The 18,463-nt window shown below is 38.0% G+C and overlaps 1 protein-coding gene across 1 annotated transcript in view; it reads left to right on the forward strand.

Annotated features, from left to right (window-relative positions):
- SEC63 (SEC63 homolog, protein translocation regulator) overlaps window positions 1–15,032 on the forward strand; it is an 88,317-nt gene extending 73,285 nt beyond the window's left edge. The window contains 5 exon segments of the mRNA NM_001266833.1: window positions 989–1,147; window positions 2,864–2,965; window positions 7,898–7,996; window positions 11,350–11,454; window positions 12,406–15,032. Coding sequence (NP_001253762.1) covers window positions 989–1,147; window positions 2,864–2,965; window positions 7,898–7,996; window positions 11,350–11,454; window positions 12,406–12,549 — 609 coding nt within the window. The 3' untranslated portion in view covers window positions 12,550–15,032.
- Window positions 15,033–18,463: the final 3,431 nt, after the last annotated feature.

An 18,463-nucleotide genomic window follows, 5' to 3' on the forward strand; every position in this document is an offset into this window, starting at 1 on the left:
GTGAGCTAGTATTTTGCTAGAGATACTGCCTTGCCTTACTGCATCATGCCCTGTTAAAGAAAGTGATTCTATACTTCCAAAGAAGCACTTTTCCTTCCTTCCTTCCTTCCTTCCTTCCTTCCTTCCTTCCTTCCTTCCTTCCTTCCTTCCTTCCTTCCTTCCTCCCTCCCTCCCTCCCTCCCTCCCTCCCTCCCTCCCTCCCTCCCTTTCTCCCTTTCTCCCTCCCTCCCTCCCTCCCTCCCTCCCTTTCTCCCTCCCTCCTTCCCTCCCTCCCTTTCTCCCTCCCTTTCTCCCTTTCTCCCTTCCTCCCTTCCTTTTTTGAGATAGGGTCTTGCTCTGCCACCCACACTGAAGTGCTGTGGCATGGTCATGGCTTACTGCAGCCTTAAACTCCTGGGCTCAAGTGATTCTCCCACCTCAACCTCCCAACTAGCTGGGACTACAGATGTGTACCATCATGCCTAGTGATATATATATATATCACTATATATATATATTTTTTTAAAAGGGATCGGGTCTTGCTATGTTGCCCAGGCTGGTTTGAACTCCTGGCCTCAAGCCATCCTCCTGCTTCTGCCTTCCAAAGTGCTAGGATTATATGCATGAGTCACTGTGGCTAGCCCCAACATTATACTTTTCTATAAACTACCTGTTTCCTTAAATAAAATATAATTGATGTTTTTGAAAGCAGAACCATCTTAGCCTTTGTGTTACTGGGCTTTACAAATAGAAATACTTTCATTTGACAAATTATGAAGAATGAATAAAATAACTAACAATAGACAGACTAGCCAGGTACTAAACTCTTCAGTGTGACTCCCACATCTTTATAAGTAGGAATGTTTATAATTTTAAAAAATTATATATGAATAGTGAAATTGTCATCGAGTCAGTTTAGTTATGTTGACAATAAGTTAACTTCAGGGATTCAGATTAATATGTGCTCATTGAGATACGCAAAATCTTTGTGTTTGCTTTTTCCTTTTAGGAAGCTGCAGTAAAGGAAGATGAAGAAGAAGTTTCAGATAAGGGCAGTGATTCTGAAGAAGAAGAAACCAATAGAGATTCCCAAAGTGAAAAAGATGATGGTAGTGACAGAGATTCTGATAGAGAGCAAGATGAAAAACAAAACAAAGATGATGAAGCAGTAAGCCTTATAGGTTTAAATAATTGGAATTATAACTCTGATGATAGCTTTGGGTTTTGTTGTTGTTGTTCATTTGTTTGCTTGCTCGCTTGCTTTAAATATTACCTGTATATTTTATAATTTTATTACTTTGAAAAACGTTTTTAAGGAATGGTAGTCAAGGTTATAAAGAAAAATGATTTCTAACAAGGATTGGAAATCCTCATTTTCTTAAATATTAAATTGTTAGGTGGAGTAGGACCTGGTTTTGAGGTTAGGTCAGTTGATCTCATAAGGGGATTTTCAGTGTTGGGGTTATCTCTGGAAATACGAGTAAGGAAAGGTGTTTGTGAAATGCATAGTGCTTACTTGGAAGGCTGTGTCATGAGCTCCAGGTCATGTTTACTGTAGAGAAACAGTACTGTGGACCCTGATGTCAAGAGGTTGGTTAAGGGAAAAGCTAACTTTTATAGAATACCACCTTGTTTCGTGGGTGTATATAAGATATATTAAGGACAGGGGAAGTCTTTAGAGAATTTATTAATATGGTATGAAAGTACAGAGTATAGAAGAAAAATCTCATGGCATTAAGTTGCACAGGATTTATGGGAGAATTATAGAGAAGAATGTGGTCCTTAGAGTCTCACTGCAAATAAACTGGCCATTTCCTCTAGGTTTTGTTAGCGTTGTTCTTTTTGAGTGGCCATTGATCTAAAAGTAACACTGTAGTTCAGGAGATAAAAAGGGATTGCCTGAATAGCCTCAGAGGCAATCGAGAGGCCAAAAAAGGAGGAAGGAGGTAAAGGGCAAAGGATAAAAGTATAAGGGAGTAATAACACACTTGGCCTTGGGAATGGTAGAAAACAAAGACGACTACTGTTAGCATTTGCAGGGCCTTGGCTTTTTTTGTACTTGGAGAATTAAATTGATTGCCAGGAAACTAAAATCTGTCAAATACCTTATATCCCTGGCCTGACTTTGAGAATTGACATATTCCTCAGTATATTAGGGTTAGTAGCAGTGACTCTTAGGGTGTTGACAGACTGATTTCTTCATACGACCAAAAATACATTCATTAAATCAACAAATCATTATTTATTATCTGTCACATCCCAAGGCTATCTGAGATTAAAGAATTACAAAGCCAAATGTGAAACAGCTGCAGCTCTTGAATGATACGTAGGCTAATGGAGCAGGCAGATTTGTAAATAAATATTATAGTACATACGAAATTATACACATCTTATGCAAGGTACGTAAGGAGGGAGTGATCAGTTCAGTCCTGAGATAGAAGGGAATTTATGGGAGGCTTTACTCAGGAGTTCATACTTTGGGCTTTAGCTGGTCCTAAATAATAATGAGTAGTCAGAGAAAGGGAGAAACCAAAGTCTAAACAGGGTTTAGGAAGAGTAAAATAGTTTGGTAAGTTCAGAGAAGTATAGGTAGTTTGAAATGACTAGAATAAAAAGCACAAGGAGGGAGGCAGTGACAGGAGACCGAAGAGAGGTAGGCTAGGGTCAGATAATTAACGGCTATGTAGTTGGTACTACAGTGGTTAGATTTAATATATTTAAAAAGGCATTGTAAGGATGAGCAGGGAGATGATCAGATTTGTGGAACTGAACTTGTTCTAATCCTAAGTAGTTAATTAGCATTGTCAGGAATAATACCTGGAAACTCCTCAAAGTGATAAAACACATACTAGATTTTAAATATTTTAATTTTTTTGTTTACTAGGAGTGGCAAGAATTACAACAAAGCATACAGCGAAAAGAGAGAGCTCTACTGGAAACCAAATCAAAGATAACACATCCTGTGTATAGCCTTTACTTTCCTGAGGTGAGTTATATACAGGCTAGTGTGTTCCTTATTCCATTCACTTTCTCCTCTGGGATTTGTCAGTTGACTTTTAGCCCTCTGTCGTGTGTATTAGTTCATATGTGCTAAATGTGGTCTGTCCTGAAAGGCCATATTTTTAAAGGGAATATTACAATAGGTATTATACTTAGGGAACGTGTTGCTTAAAAAAGAGATGGTTAGCTTCTTAAGTATTTCTGTGGTTTTCTTTGCTGCTATCTTTTCTGTGCCCTAATTACTGAGCGTTGTGCATAATGGTGATTTCTTATTAGCAGATTAGGCAGTCTTCATCAGAAAAATGCGTACTTTGCCTTTGAATACTTAACTATTGTGAATCTCTCACCTCTGCCAAGTTTTAAATAGGATAAAAAAATACTTAAATTTTCCCTCTGAGAATCCTGCTGGCCACATGGAACCATTAGAATTGCTCTGACCCTGGTTATTGTTGTTCCAGTCCATGGAAATGTGTGAGCCCATGGCTGTGGGACCAACTGTGTTCTTGGCTCTAATAAATAAAGTTCCATAAGAGCTTGATCATGACTGAGCCCCGGGCTCAGGACAGGTCATTACAATGCTATTTGTTGCCTTGTCCTTGTTTACTTTGTAATTGCAGCCTGCTCAACTTTAGATCTCCTTGATAGCCTGTGTTGTTCATCTTTCAAATTACCTTGGGATTCCATTGACATTTTGTATTAGAGTATAATTCTGTCTGGAGCAGAGGTCAAGAACTGGTTCCCCCAGTTCGGGAAACTGTTCCACAGACTACCTTACAGCTTTGCCACAGAACCTTCTGCTCACCACTTGTGTTTGGCAGGTGATTTCATGTATAAATCTACTTTCTGCTTGAGAATGTCAATCTGGAGTTTCTGGGGACTGCTTAAGGCAAATTCCTAAATAATTTGGCTCTCTTAGTAATAAATGAGTGGCTCTGCACAGACTGTTGTTTTGACTTGGAGAGAAGTCTGCCCAGGATTCCATCTTAATGCACACGCTGATCTTCTGGCATGTCCTGAGCTTTAGTCCATCTGTTAGGAGCATTTTGCCCATTGCAGAGGTAGCCTGCCAACACCAGGCATCCTGAAATGAAGCAAGTAAATTCCATTCATTGATTGTTGTAAAAAGTGCCGTGGGGTGCTCAAAGCTGCCTAGTGTGTACCCATATAACAGACAGTTTCATTTTAGACCATGCTTAGTTAATAAGAGAAACATTCATTCACTCCCTCAGAACATTTGTTAGTGGCCAAATGCCACTAATGCACATTAGTGGCTCATGCCTGTGGTCCTAGGCTACTTGGGAAGCTGAGGTTGGAGGATCACTTGAGCCTAGGAGATTGAGGCTGCAGTGAGCTATGATTGTGCTACTGAATTCCAACTTGGATGACAGAGCGAGACCCTGTCTCAAAAAAAATAATCATTTTTATCAGCAAAATGCCTTTTTCAAATTTAATCTGCATCTGCGTGGTAAACATTTAAGATCATTGTTTATCAGATAAAATTTATTTAGGGCCGGGCTCAGTGGCTCACGCCTGTAATCCCAGCACTTTGTGGGGCTGAGGTGGGTGGGTGGATCACCTGAGGCCAGGAGTTTGAGACCAGCCTGGCCAACATGGCAAAACCCTGTCTCTACTAAAAATACAAAATTGGCCGGGCATGGTGGCACATTCCTGTAATCCCACCACTCAGGAGGCTGAGGCAGGAGAACCGCTTGAACCCAGGAGCTGGAGGTTGCGGTGAGCCGAGATGGCACCATTGCACTTCAGCCTGGGCAACAAGAGTGAAACTCTGTCTCAAAAAAACAAAAAATTAGTCGGCTGTGGTGGTGGGTGCCTGTAATCCCAGCTACTTGGGAGGCTGAGGCAGGAGAATTGCTTGAACCTGGGAGGCAGAGGTTGCAGTGAGCCAAGATTGTGCCATTGCATTCCAGCCTTGGTGACAGAGCGAGACTCTGCCTCAAACAAAACAAAACAAATGAACAAACAAAATTTATTTAGGATCTTCCTAACCTCTTTATGTATCTACATTTCCATGTTTCTTACCTAAGTAACCTAACTACCAAACTACCCACTTAGTAATATTTGACTTACATGTTAGTGAAATTCATCTATTGTATTTAATGTGTTAAGAATGGTTGGGAATCTCACACAAGAAAAATGGTTTTGTCTAAAGTGCAAACTCATAGAACATCTGTTTCACTTTTAACATGCGCATCAGAGTCTAGGCACAAGTATAGTGCCATTAATTGATATTCATTGGCTTTTTAATAAATATTCTTTTTCTTTTTTTTTTTTTGAGCCAGTAGCTGGGATTGCAGGCATTTGCCCCCACACCCAGCTGATTTTGTATTTTTGGTAGAGACGGGGTTTCTCCGTGTTGGTCAGGCTGGTCTTGAACTCCTGACCTCAGGTGATCCACCCGCCTTGGCCTCCCAAAGTGCTGGGACTACAGGTGTGAGCCACCGTGGCTGGCCCTTAATATTGAGTGCATCTCATTGTAATTAAATAGGCTGAGAGGTTGCAGGGAAAGGCATTCTCTAAGTAGGGAGGTGAAGAAGTGCATAATCTTCAACATAATCCTGTGCTGCTTACATTCCCTACTTGTTGTGGTAATGATGTTTCTGACAAATGTCAAAATGACTTAAGTAAAAGAACTGTTATTGTACCTCATGTCACTAATAATCATAACTGCCATTTATTATACTGCATGTGCTAGGCTTTCTAACATACATTTTTTATTTGTATTTTCTCAGATCATCTTTGCAACATGGCCAGAAGTAGGCACTGATTGTTGAAAAGAAAATGAGATTTTAGGGAGGTGAAATAACCCAGGTTTCTGTGTCTTTAAAACAGATATTTTTAAACTGCAGTCTACAGGCCAGATCTGGCTCCCTTCCTGTTTTTGTCAATGAGGCTTTATTGTAAATAAAGTTTTATTAGAATACAGCCACATTCATTTTTTTTCATGCTGCAAGGGCAGATTTGAGTAGCCGCAACAGAGGTGTTAATATTCCACTTTGAGGCTGTTATGTATTTACACACATAAGTTATATATACAAATATGCCTACGGTAGTAGTCCTAACCCTTGGTTTAAGCAGAATTTAATTTTCTTGTTAGCTGCTACTCATGTCACCATGTACTTGTCATTTATTTATTAGGCTTATTAATGTTGCAGTGCTTTATCTCCTAAGGTATTTAAACAGAAGAGTCTTTAGTTGTGCTTAGTATAGTAGTGTTTGAAAGATAAACCAAATTTTAATCTATTTTTATAGTTAAAATAGAAAGTGCAGCAATTTTAGTTTAAAAACATAAATATGGGCCAGGTGTGGTAGCTCATGCCTGTAATCCTAGCACTTATGGGAGGCCTAAGTGGGAGGATTGCTTGAGCCCAGGAGTTCAAGACAGCCTGGGCAAAATAAATGAAATCCTGTTTCTACAAAAAATACAAAAATTAACCAGACGTAGTGGTGCATGCCTGTAGTCTCAGCTACTCGGGAAGCTGAGGTGGGAGGATCACTTGAGCCCCAGAGGCAGAGGTTGCAGTGAGGTGAGCTGAGATGGTGCCACTGCACTCCAGCCTGGGTGACAGAGTGAGACCCTGTCTCAACAAAAAACAAAACAAAAAAACCCCACGTTTTCTCAAAGAAACTGTTTCAGTAAGATGATATTTTAACCCATTTCAGACAATTGAGAATTCAGAATAGTCTAGTACTATTTTGGTTAAGTAAATATTTAGAACATCCTAGAGTTTATTTTAAGCTGTAAAACATTTTTCTTTAAACTGTTTTAGAAAGATACTTCCCTACCCAACTCTTAAACAGGTGTTACTAAGCAGATGACTAAATAGTTAACTGAAGTGTGCTGTAATGGAGCAGTTGTTGCTGAATGCACGGAGGTTTGGTGCTTTTAGACTTGGCTTTCTAAAATACATACATACATACATATATATATATATATTTTTTTTTTTTTATTTTTTTTTTTATTTTTTGAGACAGAGTCTTGCTCTGTGCCCAGGCTGGAGTGCAGTGGCGCGATCTGGGCTCACTGCAAGCTCCGCCTCCCGGGTTCACGCCATTCTCCTGCCTCAGCCTCCCGAGTAGCTGGGACTACAGGCGCCTGCTACCATGCCTGGCTAATTTTTTGTATTTTCAGTAGTGACGGGGTTTTACTGTGTTAGCCAGGATGGTCTCCATCTCCTTACCTCATGATCCATCTGTCTCGGCCTCCCAAAGTGCTGGGATTGCAGGCGTGAGCCATTGCACCCTGCCTAAAATTTATGTATATATTTAATACTTTTCTGTCTCTTGTTCTCTGATTTTTCCCTGCTGTCATTGTGTACATTCTGATATTCTGGTGAATTTTTTTTTTTTAAACCCAGCTCTTTTTTCTGTTCCTAATTTTTTTGGAGTTCAGCTAGAAATGCCAAGTTTAGTACAATCATGGGCAGTAGAAAGTATAAATAGACTCTTACAATCTGAAATATCCTCTTAAAAGTGTATAAAGTATTTAATGTATTGATTTTTGATTTGGCTGCCCAAGTTCCTTCCACTCCTACTTTGTGGCTTTTTCTTATTACTAGGTAAGATTACTAAGATTATTTGCTACATGCTGTTGTAATAGTTGTATATATTTAGAATAATGCTTGTTCCTTAAGGTTAGTCATGGGGTTTTTAATATGAAAGCCAATCAATAGGTTTCAAGGAGCTATTGAAATCCCCAAAATTGGATACGGAATGTTTTTAGGCAATGGCTCTACAAATGTTAAGAACAGCTTATTCTTTCAGTAAATATTCATTTGAACACCTATTTTGTACCAAGCACTTTGTCAGTGCAGAGAATCTCTAAGATAAGAGAGGCCAAAATTATGTTCTCTCTAGTTCTTTCTGATTATTTATACTCTTCTTCTTCTTTTCTTTCCAGGAAAAACAAGAATGGTGGTGGCTTTACATTGCAGATAGGAAGGAGCAGACATTAATATCTATGCCATATCATGTGTGTACACTGAAAGATACAGAGGAGGTAACTATCACACAACATGATTTCAGTATTTAAAAAGGCACAGCTGTCACTATCATGCTGCTTCATATATCTTCATATATCTTTTTTTTAAAAAGCAGTTTATCATATTTAGCATATTGTATTCTGTTCGTTGCCTGCATTTTGTAACTGTTCTCTGATGTTTTGGGGGTGAGCTTGTTGGAAATTTATAAATAATTGTTAAAGGTAGGCAACTTAGTCAATGTTTTAAAAACTTGTTCTTAGCTTGTTTTGGGAGTTTTCACTGTTAGTGTCTAAGAACATATGCCTTTCCTCCTCCTCTCCAGAATTTAGTAATAGGATTTTTTTTTGTTCTTATTGGATTAGTGTTAAGTATTAGATCTTTTGTCTTAAAAAATATAAGAAATGATGATGTGGATTTTTTGAGTGGAATTTTTGATTACGTGATATTGTTCACTGTTAATGACATCAGTGAAGTAACATTGTGATGAACATATTTACCTTTGGGAACTGCATTTTTGTTGTTGTTTTTCTTGATTTTTTTTTTTTTTTTTTAATAGGAAGAAGGTTCTGTCTGCCTGTACTTGGTGGACAAAAGCTTTTCAAGATAGCCCTATGATGTTGATTTTTAGTACATATTTTTTAACCCTTTGTAATCAAGTGGTAAATGCATGAAATAGGTTAATAATAAATTTATAGAGGTTGAATTGATGGGCCAGAGGCTCTGTATGTTTGTAATTTTGATCTATATTGCTAGATATTTATTTCTCTATAAAAAGAATGAATGTCTAAATATGCCTAATGCCTCTCAGCATGTCATACATTTTGAATATCATTGCTAGTTGGAAAGGTGAAAAATAGCATCTTAGATCTTTGGGTTTTTTGTTTTTTTTTTTTAAATTTTTTCCTCTGATCATTTTTTTGAGACAGGGTCTGTCTATGTCACCTAGGCTGGAGTGCAGTGGCACAGACTTGGCTCACTGCAACCTCCGCCTCCCAGGCTCTCCCACCTCAGCCTCCCAAGTAGCTGGTACTACAGACATGCACCACCATGCCTGGCTAATTTTTGTATTTTTTGTAGAGATGGGGTTTACCCATGTTGCCCAGGCTGGTTTCAAACTCCTGAGCTCAAGAGATCCGCCTGCTTTGGCCTCCCAAAGTGCTGGGATTACAGGCATGAGCCACTGTGCCTGGCCTCTCTGATCTTTTAAGTTTTAAAACCTATTGAAAAGTTACAAGCACAGTATCATGAAACCTCCCTAGATCCCCACCTATCTTCACCAGTTGTTTACATTTAGCTGTTACTTGTTTTATCTTTCTCTCACTGTATGTGTACATACAAAACATGTACATGTGTATGTGTTTTCCCCTGAACCATTTGAGGTACTTGTAGATACCATGACATGCTACCCCTAACTACTTGACATGTATCCCTTAAGAACCAGGGCCTTGGGCTGGGTGCGGTGGCTCACACCTGTAATTCCAGCACTTTGGGAGGCCAAGGTGGCCAGATCACTTGAGCCCAGGAATTCAGGAGCAGTCTGGGCAACATGGTGAGGCCCTGTCTCTTAAAAAACAAAAACAAAAACCAGGACCTTCTCCATAGGCCCGCTACAATGATTATACTCAGGAAGTTTAACATTGGTATGGCATAATTATCTAATATGCAGTCTGTATTCAGATTTCCTCAACAATTCCACTGATGTCTGTTACAGTTTTTGGTTTTATTTTTAAACTCAGGATCTAATCAAGGATTACACATTGTAGCTGGGTGTGGCGACTTGTGCCTGTAGTCCCAGCCTAACTCAGGAGGCTGAGGCAGGAGAATCACTTGAGCCCATGAGGTTGAAGCTGCAATGAGCCATGATCATGCCCCTGTACTTCAGCCTGGGCAACAGAGTGACCTGTCTCGAAAGAAAGAAAAAAAGACCTTTTTACATTGTATTTGGTTGTCATGCCTCTTTAGTGTTGAATGCTTTCTTGTCCTTGTTTTTTTTTAATCTTTGCATGCCGCTGACATTTTTCAAGAATCCAGGCAAAGTGTTTTGTATAATATCATTTAATATGACTTTGTCTCGTTGGTTACTCTTTATTCATCTTCGTGTTTTTGGCAAGCAAGCTATGTTGGTGATGTACTTCTTACTGCATTATGTTAGAGGTACAGTATATGCCTCTGCCCTATGTTGGTGATATTAATTAAGGTTGCTCATTTAGCTATGGTTTTTCTCTATTGTAAAGGTATTTTTCTCCCCCTCTAATCTATGGGGTGATATTTGGGCCCTGTGTGAATGTCCTATTCTCCAACATTGTTTTAGCCAGTCATTTTAAGCATATATTGATGATTCTTGTCTGAATCAATTTTTACTCTGCTTATTCTATTCAGTGTAGTTTTTATTTCTCTGAAGAGTGAAACTTAACTTTCAGTATGTTTGAGTCATCTTTTTAATGTGTCTGGCCATTGTTCACTTTTCTTGAGTCTTAAAAAATTGGGATTTTTTTTTTTTAATGTTAAGAAATCAGCCCTTTGTGATATGTGTTACAAATATTTCTCCCCAGTTTGTTTTACTATTCTGGTTGTTTCTACCAGGCAGAAATATAAATACCTATTTGTTTATCCATTTTCTTATTTATTTTTTGTAGTATGATTTTAAGAGGTTTTTTTTTTTTTTTAATAATTTCTAGGTTTGTGTTATAGTTAGGCCAAACTGAGATTAATTTTTAAAAAAAGATTCCTTCATGATTTTTTCTAGTTTTTTTTTTAAACTGGCATATTTTAATATTTAATCTTGACTATAAAATCTGGATTTTGGAGATTAGAGGCAGATCACCAGAGCTTACAAATGTCATTTTAAAAAAAATTGTTCTTCTTTTGTCCAAGTGGAATAGAAACTTTTTTAAGGTTTGTTATTTGTATTTGAAGTTTATGATTTGATGGTAAGTAAAATACCTTCTTGACCTTTGGCATTGGGCATTTATTCTAGAAATAAGAAAATTTGGCAAGAAGTATCTCCTATCTAGTGAAGTCTGTTGTTTAATTCCAACATTTCATTTATGCTTTTATACCTACTTAATTTCTTCAAGGTGATAGCATAGAATTTGGTTGCTTTAAGTACTTTTTTCTTAAATTGTGGAGATACAAATTAACCTCATCAGTTCTGCATAATTTGATCTCCTCTTTGTGAGGTATTTATAATATGTAATACATTTCACTTTTCTTTATTATTGTTTATAAGGACTTCAGTAACATTTGTTTGGGCTTTCTGTATCATCTGCAGAAAAAACCTGGCTGTTAAATACTGTGGTCTAGGAATTTTAGGGAGTGAGCTGTTTCCTCCCCATAATACAGATATTTAAGTTCTGATTTTATCTTCTAGGTAGAGCTGAAGTTTCCTGCACCAGGCAAGCCTGGAAATTATCAGTATACTGTGTTTCTGAGATCAGACTCCTATATGGGTTTGGATCAGATTAAACCATTGAAGGTAAGAATAGTGACTCTTCAGTAAATAAGAGTTTTCTGTATACATGTTTAATATACTAGGAAAACAATTCTAGTTCTGAAATGTAGAGTTATGGAAGGAAAAATAAATCATCTCTTGCTTTATATGTGATATACTTGATGGACTAGTCTTTCAATAATAAAGTTTTAGGTTTTAAGGAGTATAACAATTTAGAACATTGAATATAAATTACTTTAGGGATACATTTAATGTGTTGTAACTTTATAAGGCCTCAGCAAATGGGTTCTTTTTTCTTTAGAAAGACACTTTTTTTTTTTTTTAAACCACAGATTCTATTTGGAGTGTTTATTAATTTCTGAAACTAATTTATTTTTGTCATCTTACAGCATACACTTCTGTAAGTATCATTTGCAGCACACTTTCATCTTTGTTTACCGATTCACTTGAACTTTTTATAAAAGGTGTCCTATTATATTAGAGAGATGGTGCTAAAAGTATTATTGCATTGTAAAGGGTAAAAGTAGCCAATAAAGGCAAACCTTTTTTTCCATGAGGGTTCCATATTTCTTTTATTAACTGTAGAATTTTACGTCACAAGTCTAGCGACTGCAAAATATCTCAGATTTTTCTTCCTTAAAGCAGAAGGCTTCTGTTAAAATATGACTCAGTGTTCTTGCTCAAGAATCACAATTGTTTTATGCCACAGAAATACATTCATAAGTAGTATAACATATAGAATCAAAATATCAAACTGTATTAGAAATTTGTCTACATTTACCTATGGTTAGATTTACTTGTTTTATTTCTGGGATGAAGTGTCTATTCTAAATGAATGAGTTGAATTTAGAATTGTATCCATAGAAATCTATTTCTTTATAATTGCTATGGGCAAAGAAAACCTTTTGTTTACCAAAATTTCTTCCATTATTTCTCCCCAAATTTCTGATGTCTACATTTAATTCTTTTTTCTAGTTGGAAGTTCATGAGGCTAAGCCTGTGCCAGAAAATCACCCACAGTGGGATACAGCAATAGAAGGGGATGAAGACCAGGAGGACAGTGAGGGCTTTGAAGATAGCTTTGAGGAAGAAGAGGAGGAAGAGGAAGATGACGACTAAGCAGTACTCTGAACGGACCACAGTGTTTGCACATATTTGCAATTTTTTGCTGTTTTGGAAGTGTATAATAAACCAGAGACAGTACAGAACTGATGTTGAGGGAGGTGTAGTTTTTTTTATTCTAGAAATGGGTGCATAATATAACTAGGCAGTGGTGCCTTGGTACAACCTGAAAAATGTTAAGGCTTATTGAAACCTTTCAAGTATGGGATGGTGCATTTATTTCATCTGCAAATGATAATAAATCCTTTGTTATTATAACTGTCCAGAAGTGTGGGCTATGTATTATCAGTCTATGGTCCCGGTAAAAGTAAAGATGCAGGAAACACAGTCTATAAATGAGCGACTTTTCTTTGTTCAGCTTTAGTTTTAGCAAACACCACAAATATGTTTTAAGTAACATTGCTCAAGTTTATAATCTCTTGATAAGCTCTATTATTGACATTTTGCAGTGATACAAGACTGTAACAGCTCCATTCATAGATTTAAACTTTTATTTTTACTTATCTTGGTCATAAGTCGGCATTCTCTCACATTCCACATGATATAGAGGGCTACATTTTGCAATTTTTCTTTTCTTAATTGTCCAGTTATCGGACAGATTATAAAAATGGCTTTTAATGGCTTAAAACATTTCTAAACCTGTATCTTAGCAGATCAGTGCAGGATCTAATTCTTTTGATAAACTGTAGCTCTAAAGTGATAGTGGGACCGTATGTTTTCTGATATTGGTGGCTTATGTTATTAAACCTTTTATTAAAAAGGTTCACTTTAAAAGCTGAACTACATCCTTAGTTTTCAGTCTACCTGACTCTATCAGGAGCTTTTTAAGGAAAGTAAGTATAACATGCAAAGGAAGCTTTTTTTGTATTCATTTTGGACTCCTGTCAATAAAAATAGAAGTTTGTTGACTCGTTTTATGTTTCAATGGTGTGTGTCTTTTTATTGTCAGGGCATAAATAGGGCAATCCACTTCTTTATTTTTCAACTAAAAATTGAATAGTATTGTACATTACTGCTAAAGTGACTGCTATTTCTGTATAGTATAGAAAAACCCAGGAGTAAGAGGGATTTCCCCTTGTAGTACAACTGGAAAGATAGTGCTTGTAAAGAGTAGAGATGTATACATGATGAATCACTGAGGGAGGGTGGATATTTTTATTCCTAGATGTGGAGGAAGCATAAGTCTGTAGTATTATAAAACTGATTATAATAATCCTTTCCCATCAAAATTTCCATAGGTCAAAATATTGTTGGAATACTACAATTTGCAACCCTGTTTACTTAAAAGGTTGCCACTTTCAGTGCAGAATTACCACTGCTATCTTATTACTGCAGTAGTTGGAAATAAAAATTGAAAATTACCAAAACCATGAATGGTTTTTTTGGTTCTAAATTTAGGATGTAATATTTTCTATCAAATGGTCAAAGCAGTTTTTTTCACTGTAACCTCAATCACCAGTTTAGTGAGACCCTTTCTTGGCAGGCAGGAGGCAGTGTCACTGAGGATTTTTTTCATTTACTTCATTGAACAAGTAAGAGGGTGAATTTAATTTTCAAATCAGGTTCTGCTGTGAAGCACTAGGGTCTTGAGGCAGCTACTGATTACTTAAGTGTGGTGGCAGGGGGTGAGCCAGCTGGTGTTAAGTGAAAGGAGGGATTAGAGAAAACAGGTGTGGCACAAAGGCAAGGAAACAGAGCAGACAAGACACAACAATGTGTAGAATGCATATTTCCTAGTTTTCTTGAAAGATTTCAAGAAAAGTATGTTTTTTCTAGTGGCTACTTTGCCTTAAAGAGGCTTTGTAAGTTCATTCACACAGCTGGCTTCTCTCTGGGTTTAAGATTCTGGAGAGGAGGGTAACCTAGTAACTCACCACAGTGCTTAAAAAACCACCATCACCAGAAAATTCCAATAGTTGGTTTTCCTTTTCTCTGTGTGTGATGTGTATGTACTTCCCAACTAAGTAAAATAAAATATCCTCTAGTGAGTACTTTAGGTAAACTCTTTCCATATGGCAGTAGTGAAAGAACTGAGCCTTCAGTTGATAGTTCTTATCTGTCCAGCAAGTTGCTGAAATCCACATCCCTTTGTTTTTCCTCTGGAATGAGAATAGCAAACTATGTATCCTAGTTTGCATTTAATCTGATGGAAACTTGAGTGAAGTTTCAGTGTTCTTCCTATAAAAAAACTGACACGTTGTCAACAGTTGATGAGCCTATAGATGATACAGTGTATAGGAAGTGAAATTGAAAGTTACTTAAATTATGTGATATTTTTCTCTAATTGGTAAAGTACCTATTAAAATACAGCTGTTCATGAGGAGACTTATTTACCACAATTAAAAGTGTAGCAGTTGTGATTTTTAGCATTATAATACTTGATTGAGGCCCTGAGGTGTTAATATGTCAATCTCAGAGTTAGATGTTCATGTCCTTTTTGAATTGTTTAAACATTTTTCATGAAATTTTTTTTTTTTTTTTTAAGTTAGGGAGCACATTGAGTGAAGTTCTCTGTGTAGAAAATACCTTCTGCTCTGCGTCTCCCAGCTTGCACTGAGGGCTGGAAAAGGACAGGCCTGTCCAGCTGTACTGTCCCACTGTGTGCGGGGAAGCTTAGGCTCTGGTGGAAGCAGGGGGGCGTAGATGTCAAACAACTGATGATGAAACAGGGAGGGAGAGATATAATAAGGCTCTCTAGGCATGTTATTTTTGACCACAAGCTTTGTTCAGTTTGCTTCAGCCAATCCAAACCATATACTAGTGTTCTGTAGTCACAATTCTTATTTCAAATGTAATTCAGCACCTTACATAATGTTTGAGGAGTTGTCATTCATTCACATATTTACTGAGTTTCTATGTGCCAGGCTCTGTGATTGGATACTAGAGCTATCAAAAAAAAAAAAAAAAAAAAAAAAAAAAGAACTCACTTGCTGGTGTTAGATCAGGTAGATGAGTGGCAATCCATTTAAATCCATTTGCCTTGGCCATTGTTTGGAATGCCCTTTTTTTTTTTTTTTTTTTTTTTTTTTTTTTTTTTTGGTCTACTGTAGGCAGAAGAATTATTTCTTTAGAGGCTAGCTATTTAATTTGCTGGCCTTTTATTTTCTCTCTCTCTTTTTCTTCTTGAGATGGAGTCTCGCTCTGTCGTCCAGGCTGGAGGAGTGCAGTGGTGCAATCTCAGCTCACTGCAACCTCCGCCTCCCAGCTTCAAGCGATTCTTCTGCCTCAGCCTCCTGAGTAGCTGGGACTACAGGTGCATGCCACCACACCAGCTAATTTTATGTTTAGTAGAGATGGGATTTTGCCATGTTGTCCAGGCTGGTCTCGAACTCCTGGCCTCAAGTGATCAGCCCTCCTCAGCCTCCCAAAGTGCTGGGATTACATGCATGAGCCACTGCGCCCAGCCAGTTGGGTGTTTTTGGAGAAAAAAAAAAAAAAAGCAAACCATGATCCTTTGCTTTAAAATGTTTTTTTAAAACAACTTTCCCACAAATAACCTGATTTAACTCCATGAAATCCCCTATTTAGACTGCCTTAAAGTGAAATAACTATTGGTGAACCATAACATGACATTTTACCAGCTGTGTAGTGACCAGTCCAAATATGTCTCAAGAAGTTAGCACCAAGCATTCTCATCCATTTAAACTTGATGCTAGGGCTATTTTGCAAAACGTAAAAGATGTGATCTTGTACATATTTCTGTAACCTGAGCTGAAAACCCAAATAACAATCATTGACATACTTTAGGGCTATTGTTTCAGGTGGGGGTGTATACATCCCAGGGGCGTGGAGATGATCAGTCCATTGAGGAAGTATTAAAATGATTATTTGTATTTAATCTCATCCTTTTAAATTTCTATTTTTGTGTGTTTTATAATGTACATAATATATTGTACAATTGTACACTTCTATTATTTATAAATAAATATACATTTATTGGTGCATTACATTGTTTTTTTCTGATTTGGGTGCATGATCAAAACATTTGGGCACCACTGCTTTGTGGTATTGATAGGGTGACGTTTGACACCATCTGAGATCACAGAGTGATGTACTCTGGAGTTGGTGGGTTGGCATTCACTGTGTCCAGCCCTACTGTAGCTCCCAAGAGCAGAGTGAGACTTTTCTGAGATAGAGCTGAGTAGGTCTGGAGGTGGGATTGATAGGCAAGGGGAGGATTCTGCACAGCGGTTTTCTGTGGAATGCAGGTGGTGCAGGTGTGGAGCAGCAGTGCTGGGGTCGACTTGCTGGGACTTTGAGCAAATCACAGCCTGTTACTGGTCCTGGCAATCAGTGACGGCTGCAAATGGAAGGTGCGTGTGGGAAGGACTGGCCACTCTTTTCAGCGCGAAGTTGTTCAGGTTAACCTATCGGCCTGGGTACACAAAGGGAGCTGTATCCCTCATACCTTACCAGAAACACCTGAGGTTTACACTTTTAACATCTGGATAATAGCAGCAATGGACTTCAGTGTGAACAGATTCCATTAAGAGTTAACTTCAAGCTATTTCTCTGTATTTTCCAGCCTCGTTCCAGTAGAGGGCGATAGGGCTGTAATTTTCTTTAACAAAGAATGGTGTGTTTCGTTTGAGACTAAAAACCACGATTAAAGAAATGCATTGTAATTTATTTCTATCTGCATCTTCTGGGATTACCTCCCTCTCTTGATCTTTTATGTTTCCCCCTAAACTCCGTCTTCCTTACATGTGTCCTTTGTTATTTATTTTTTTTTTTAGAGACAGAGTCATTCTCTGTCGCTCAGGCTGGAGTACAGTGGTGCAATCATAGCTCACTGCAGCCTCAACTCCTGGAATCAAGTGATTCTCCTACATCATCCTCCTCCGAAGTAGCTAGGACCACAGGCACTAACCTGGCTCATTGTATTTAGAGACGGGGGTCTTGCTATGTTTGCCAGGCTGGCCTTGAACCAGCCTCAACCCTTGGCCACCCAAAGTACTGGAACTATAGGCATGAGCCACCGCACCTGACTGTGTGTCCTTTAACCCATTAAATTTACTGTCTGGAAACATTAAGTCCCTTTGCAACCAACTCCAAAAGACAATCCATATGTATTCAATGTGCTGGAATTGCAATTTGCATTTGTTTGCTTGAGAGAGGTGGACAAATAGGACATGGAAATTCCTTAACTCTACAAAATCTAATCTGTTTGCTTGATAGGTGTCAGCTATTAAGAGTCCAGAGTTTTTACATGCAAGCTAACAAGTTAACCTGCCAGTGTCATGGATGCTGACAAAACAGAGGACTCCAAAGACAGAGGCACAGTAGGCGGCATGAGCTTCATGTTCCCCATCTGTTCCTGTTGTCCCCCAAATTCCCATGGAGGCGATGCGGAGTGGCCAGGCAGATGCTGTTCATATCACAGCTGAGGAACTCCAAGCTTGGGAGACCTAACCCTGTCAAGGGCCTGCAAGCAACCCTGTCTGATCTTACTATCCCGGACAGCAAACAAACTCGCCCTCTTTCTGGGAGGGAGACACTGCCTTCCAAGGCTGTTTGCTATACAGACACCCTTGAAAAGATAGTCTAGAACAAAAGCTTGTGTGTCTCTGATCACAGGCGTGCAGAAACATGAGAGATCCATGGAAAACTGTCTCTCAACAGTTGGAATTCAATACATGTAGGACCTGTATTTACAAAGAGATATAGAACACTGATTTTTCAAAGGGAATGAGGTCTATTTAGTGAAAACTAGGACCACTGAGGCAGTTTCCTTGAGAATAATGTACATTTAAACCCCTTGGAAATGTTTTATTGTCAAAGATAAACATGTTTATGTTGCAATTGAAGATAATTTACCTGTGCACCAACTAAACAATATCCAGAATTTTTAAAGTTGAATCCAGTCCATTGTGACAATGCAAAACAGGGTGTATAGAAGAAGGAGCACTAT

Source organism: Macaca mulatta, chromosome 4, assembly GCF_049350105.2.
Source record: "Macaca mulatta isolate MMU2019108-1 chromosome 4, T2T-MMU8v2.0, whole genome shotgun sequence".
Lineage (NCBI taxonomy): Eukaryota > Metazoa > Chordata > Mammalia > Primates > Cercopithecidae > Macaca > Macaca mulatta.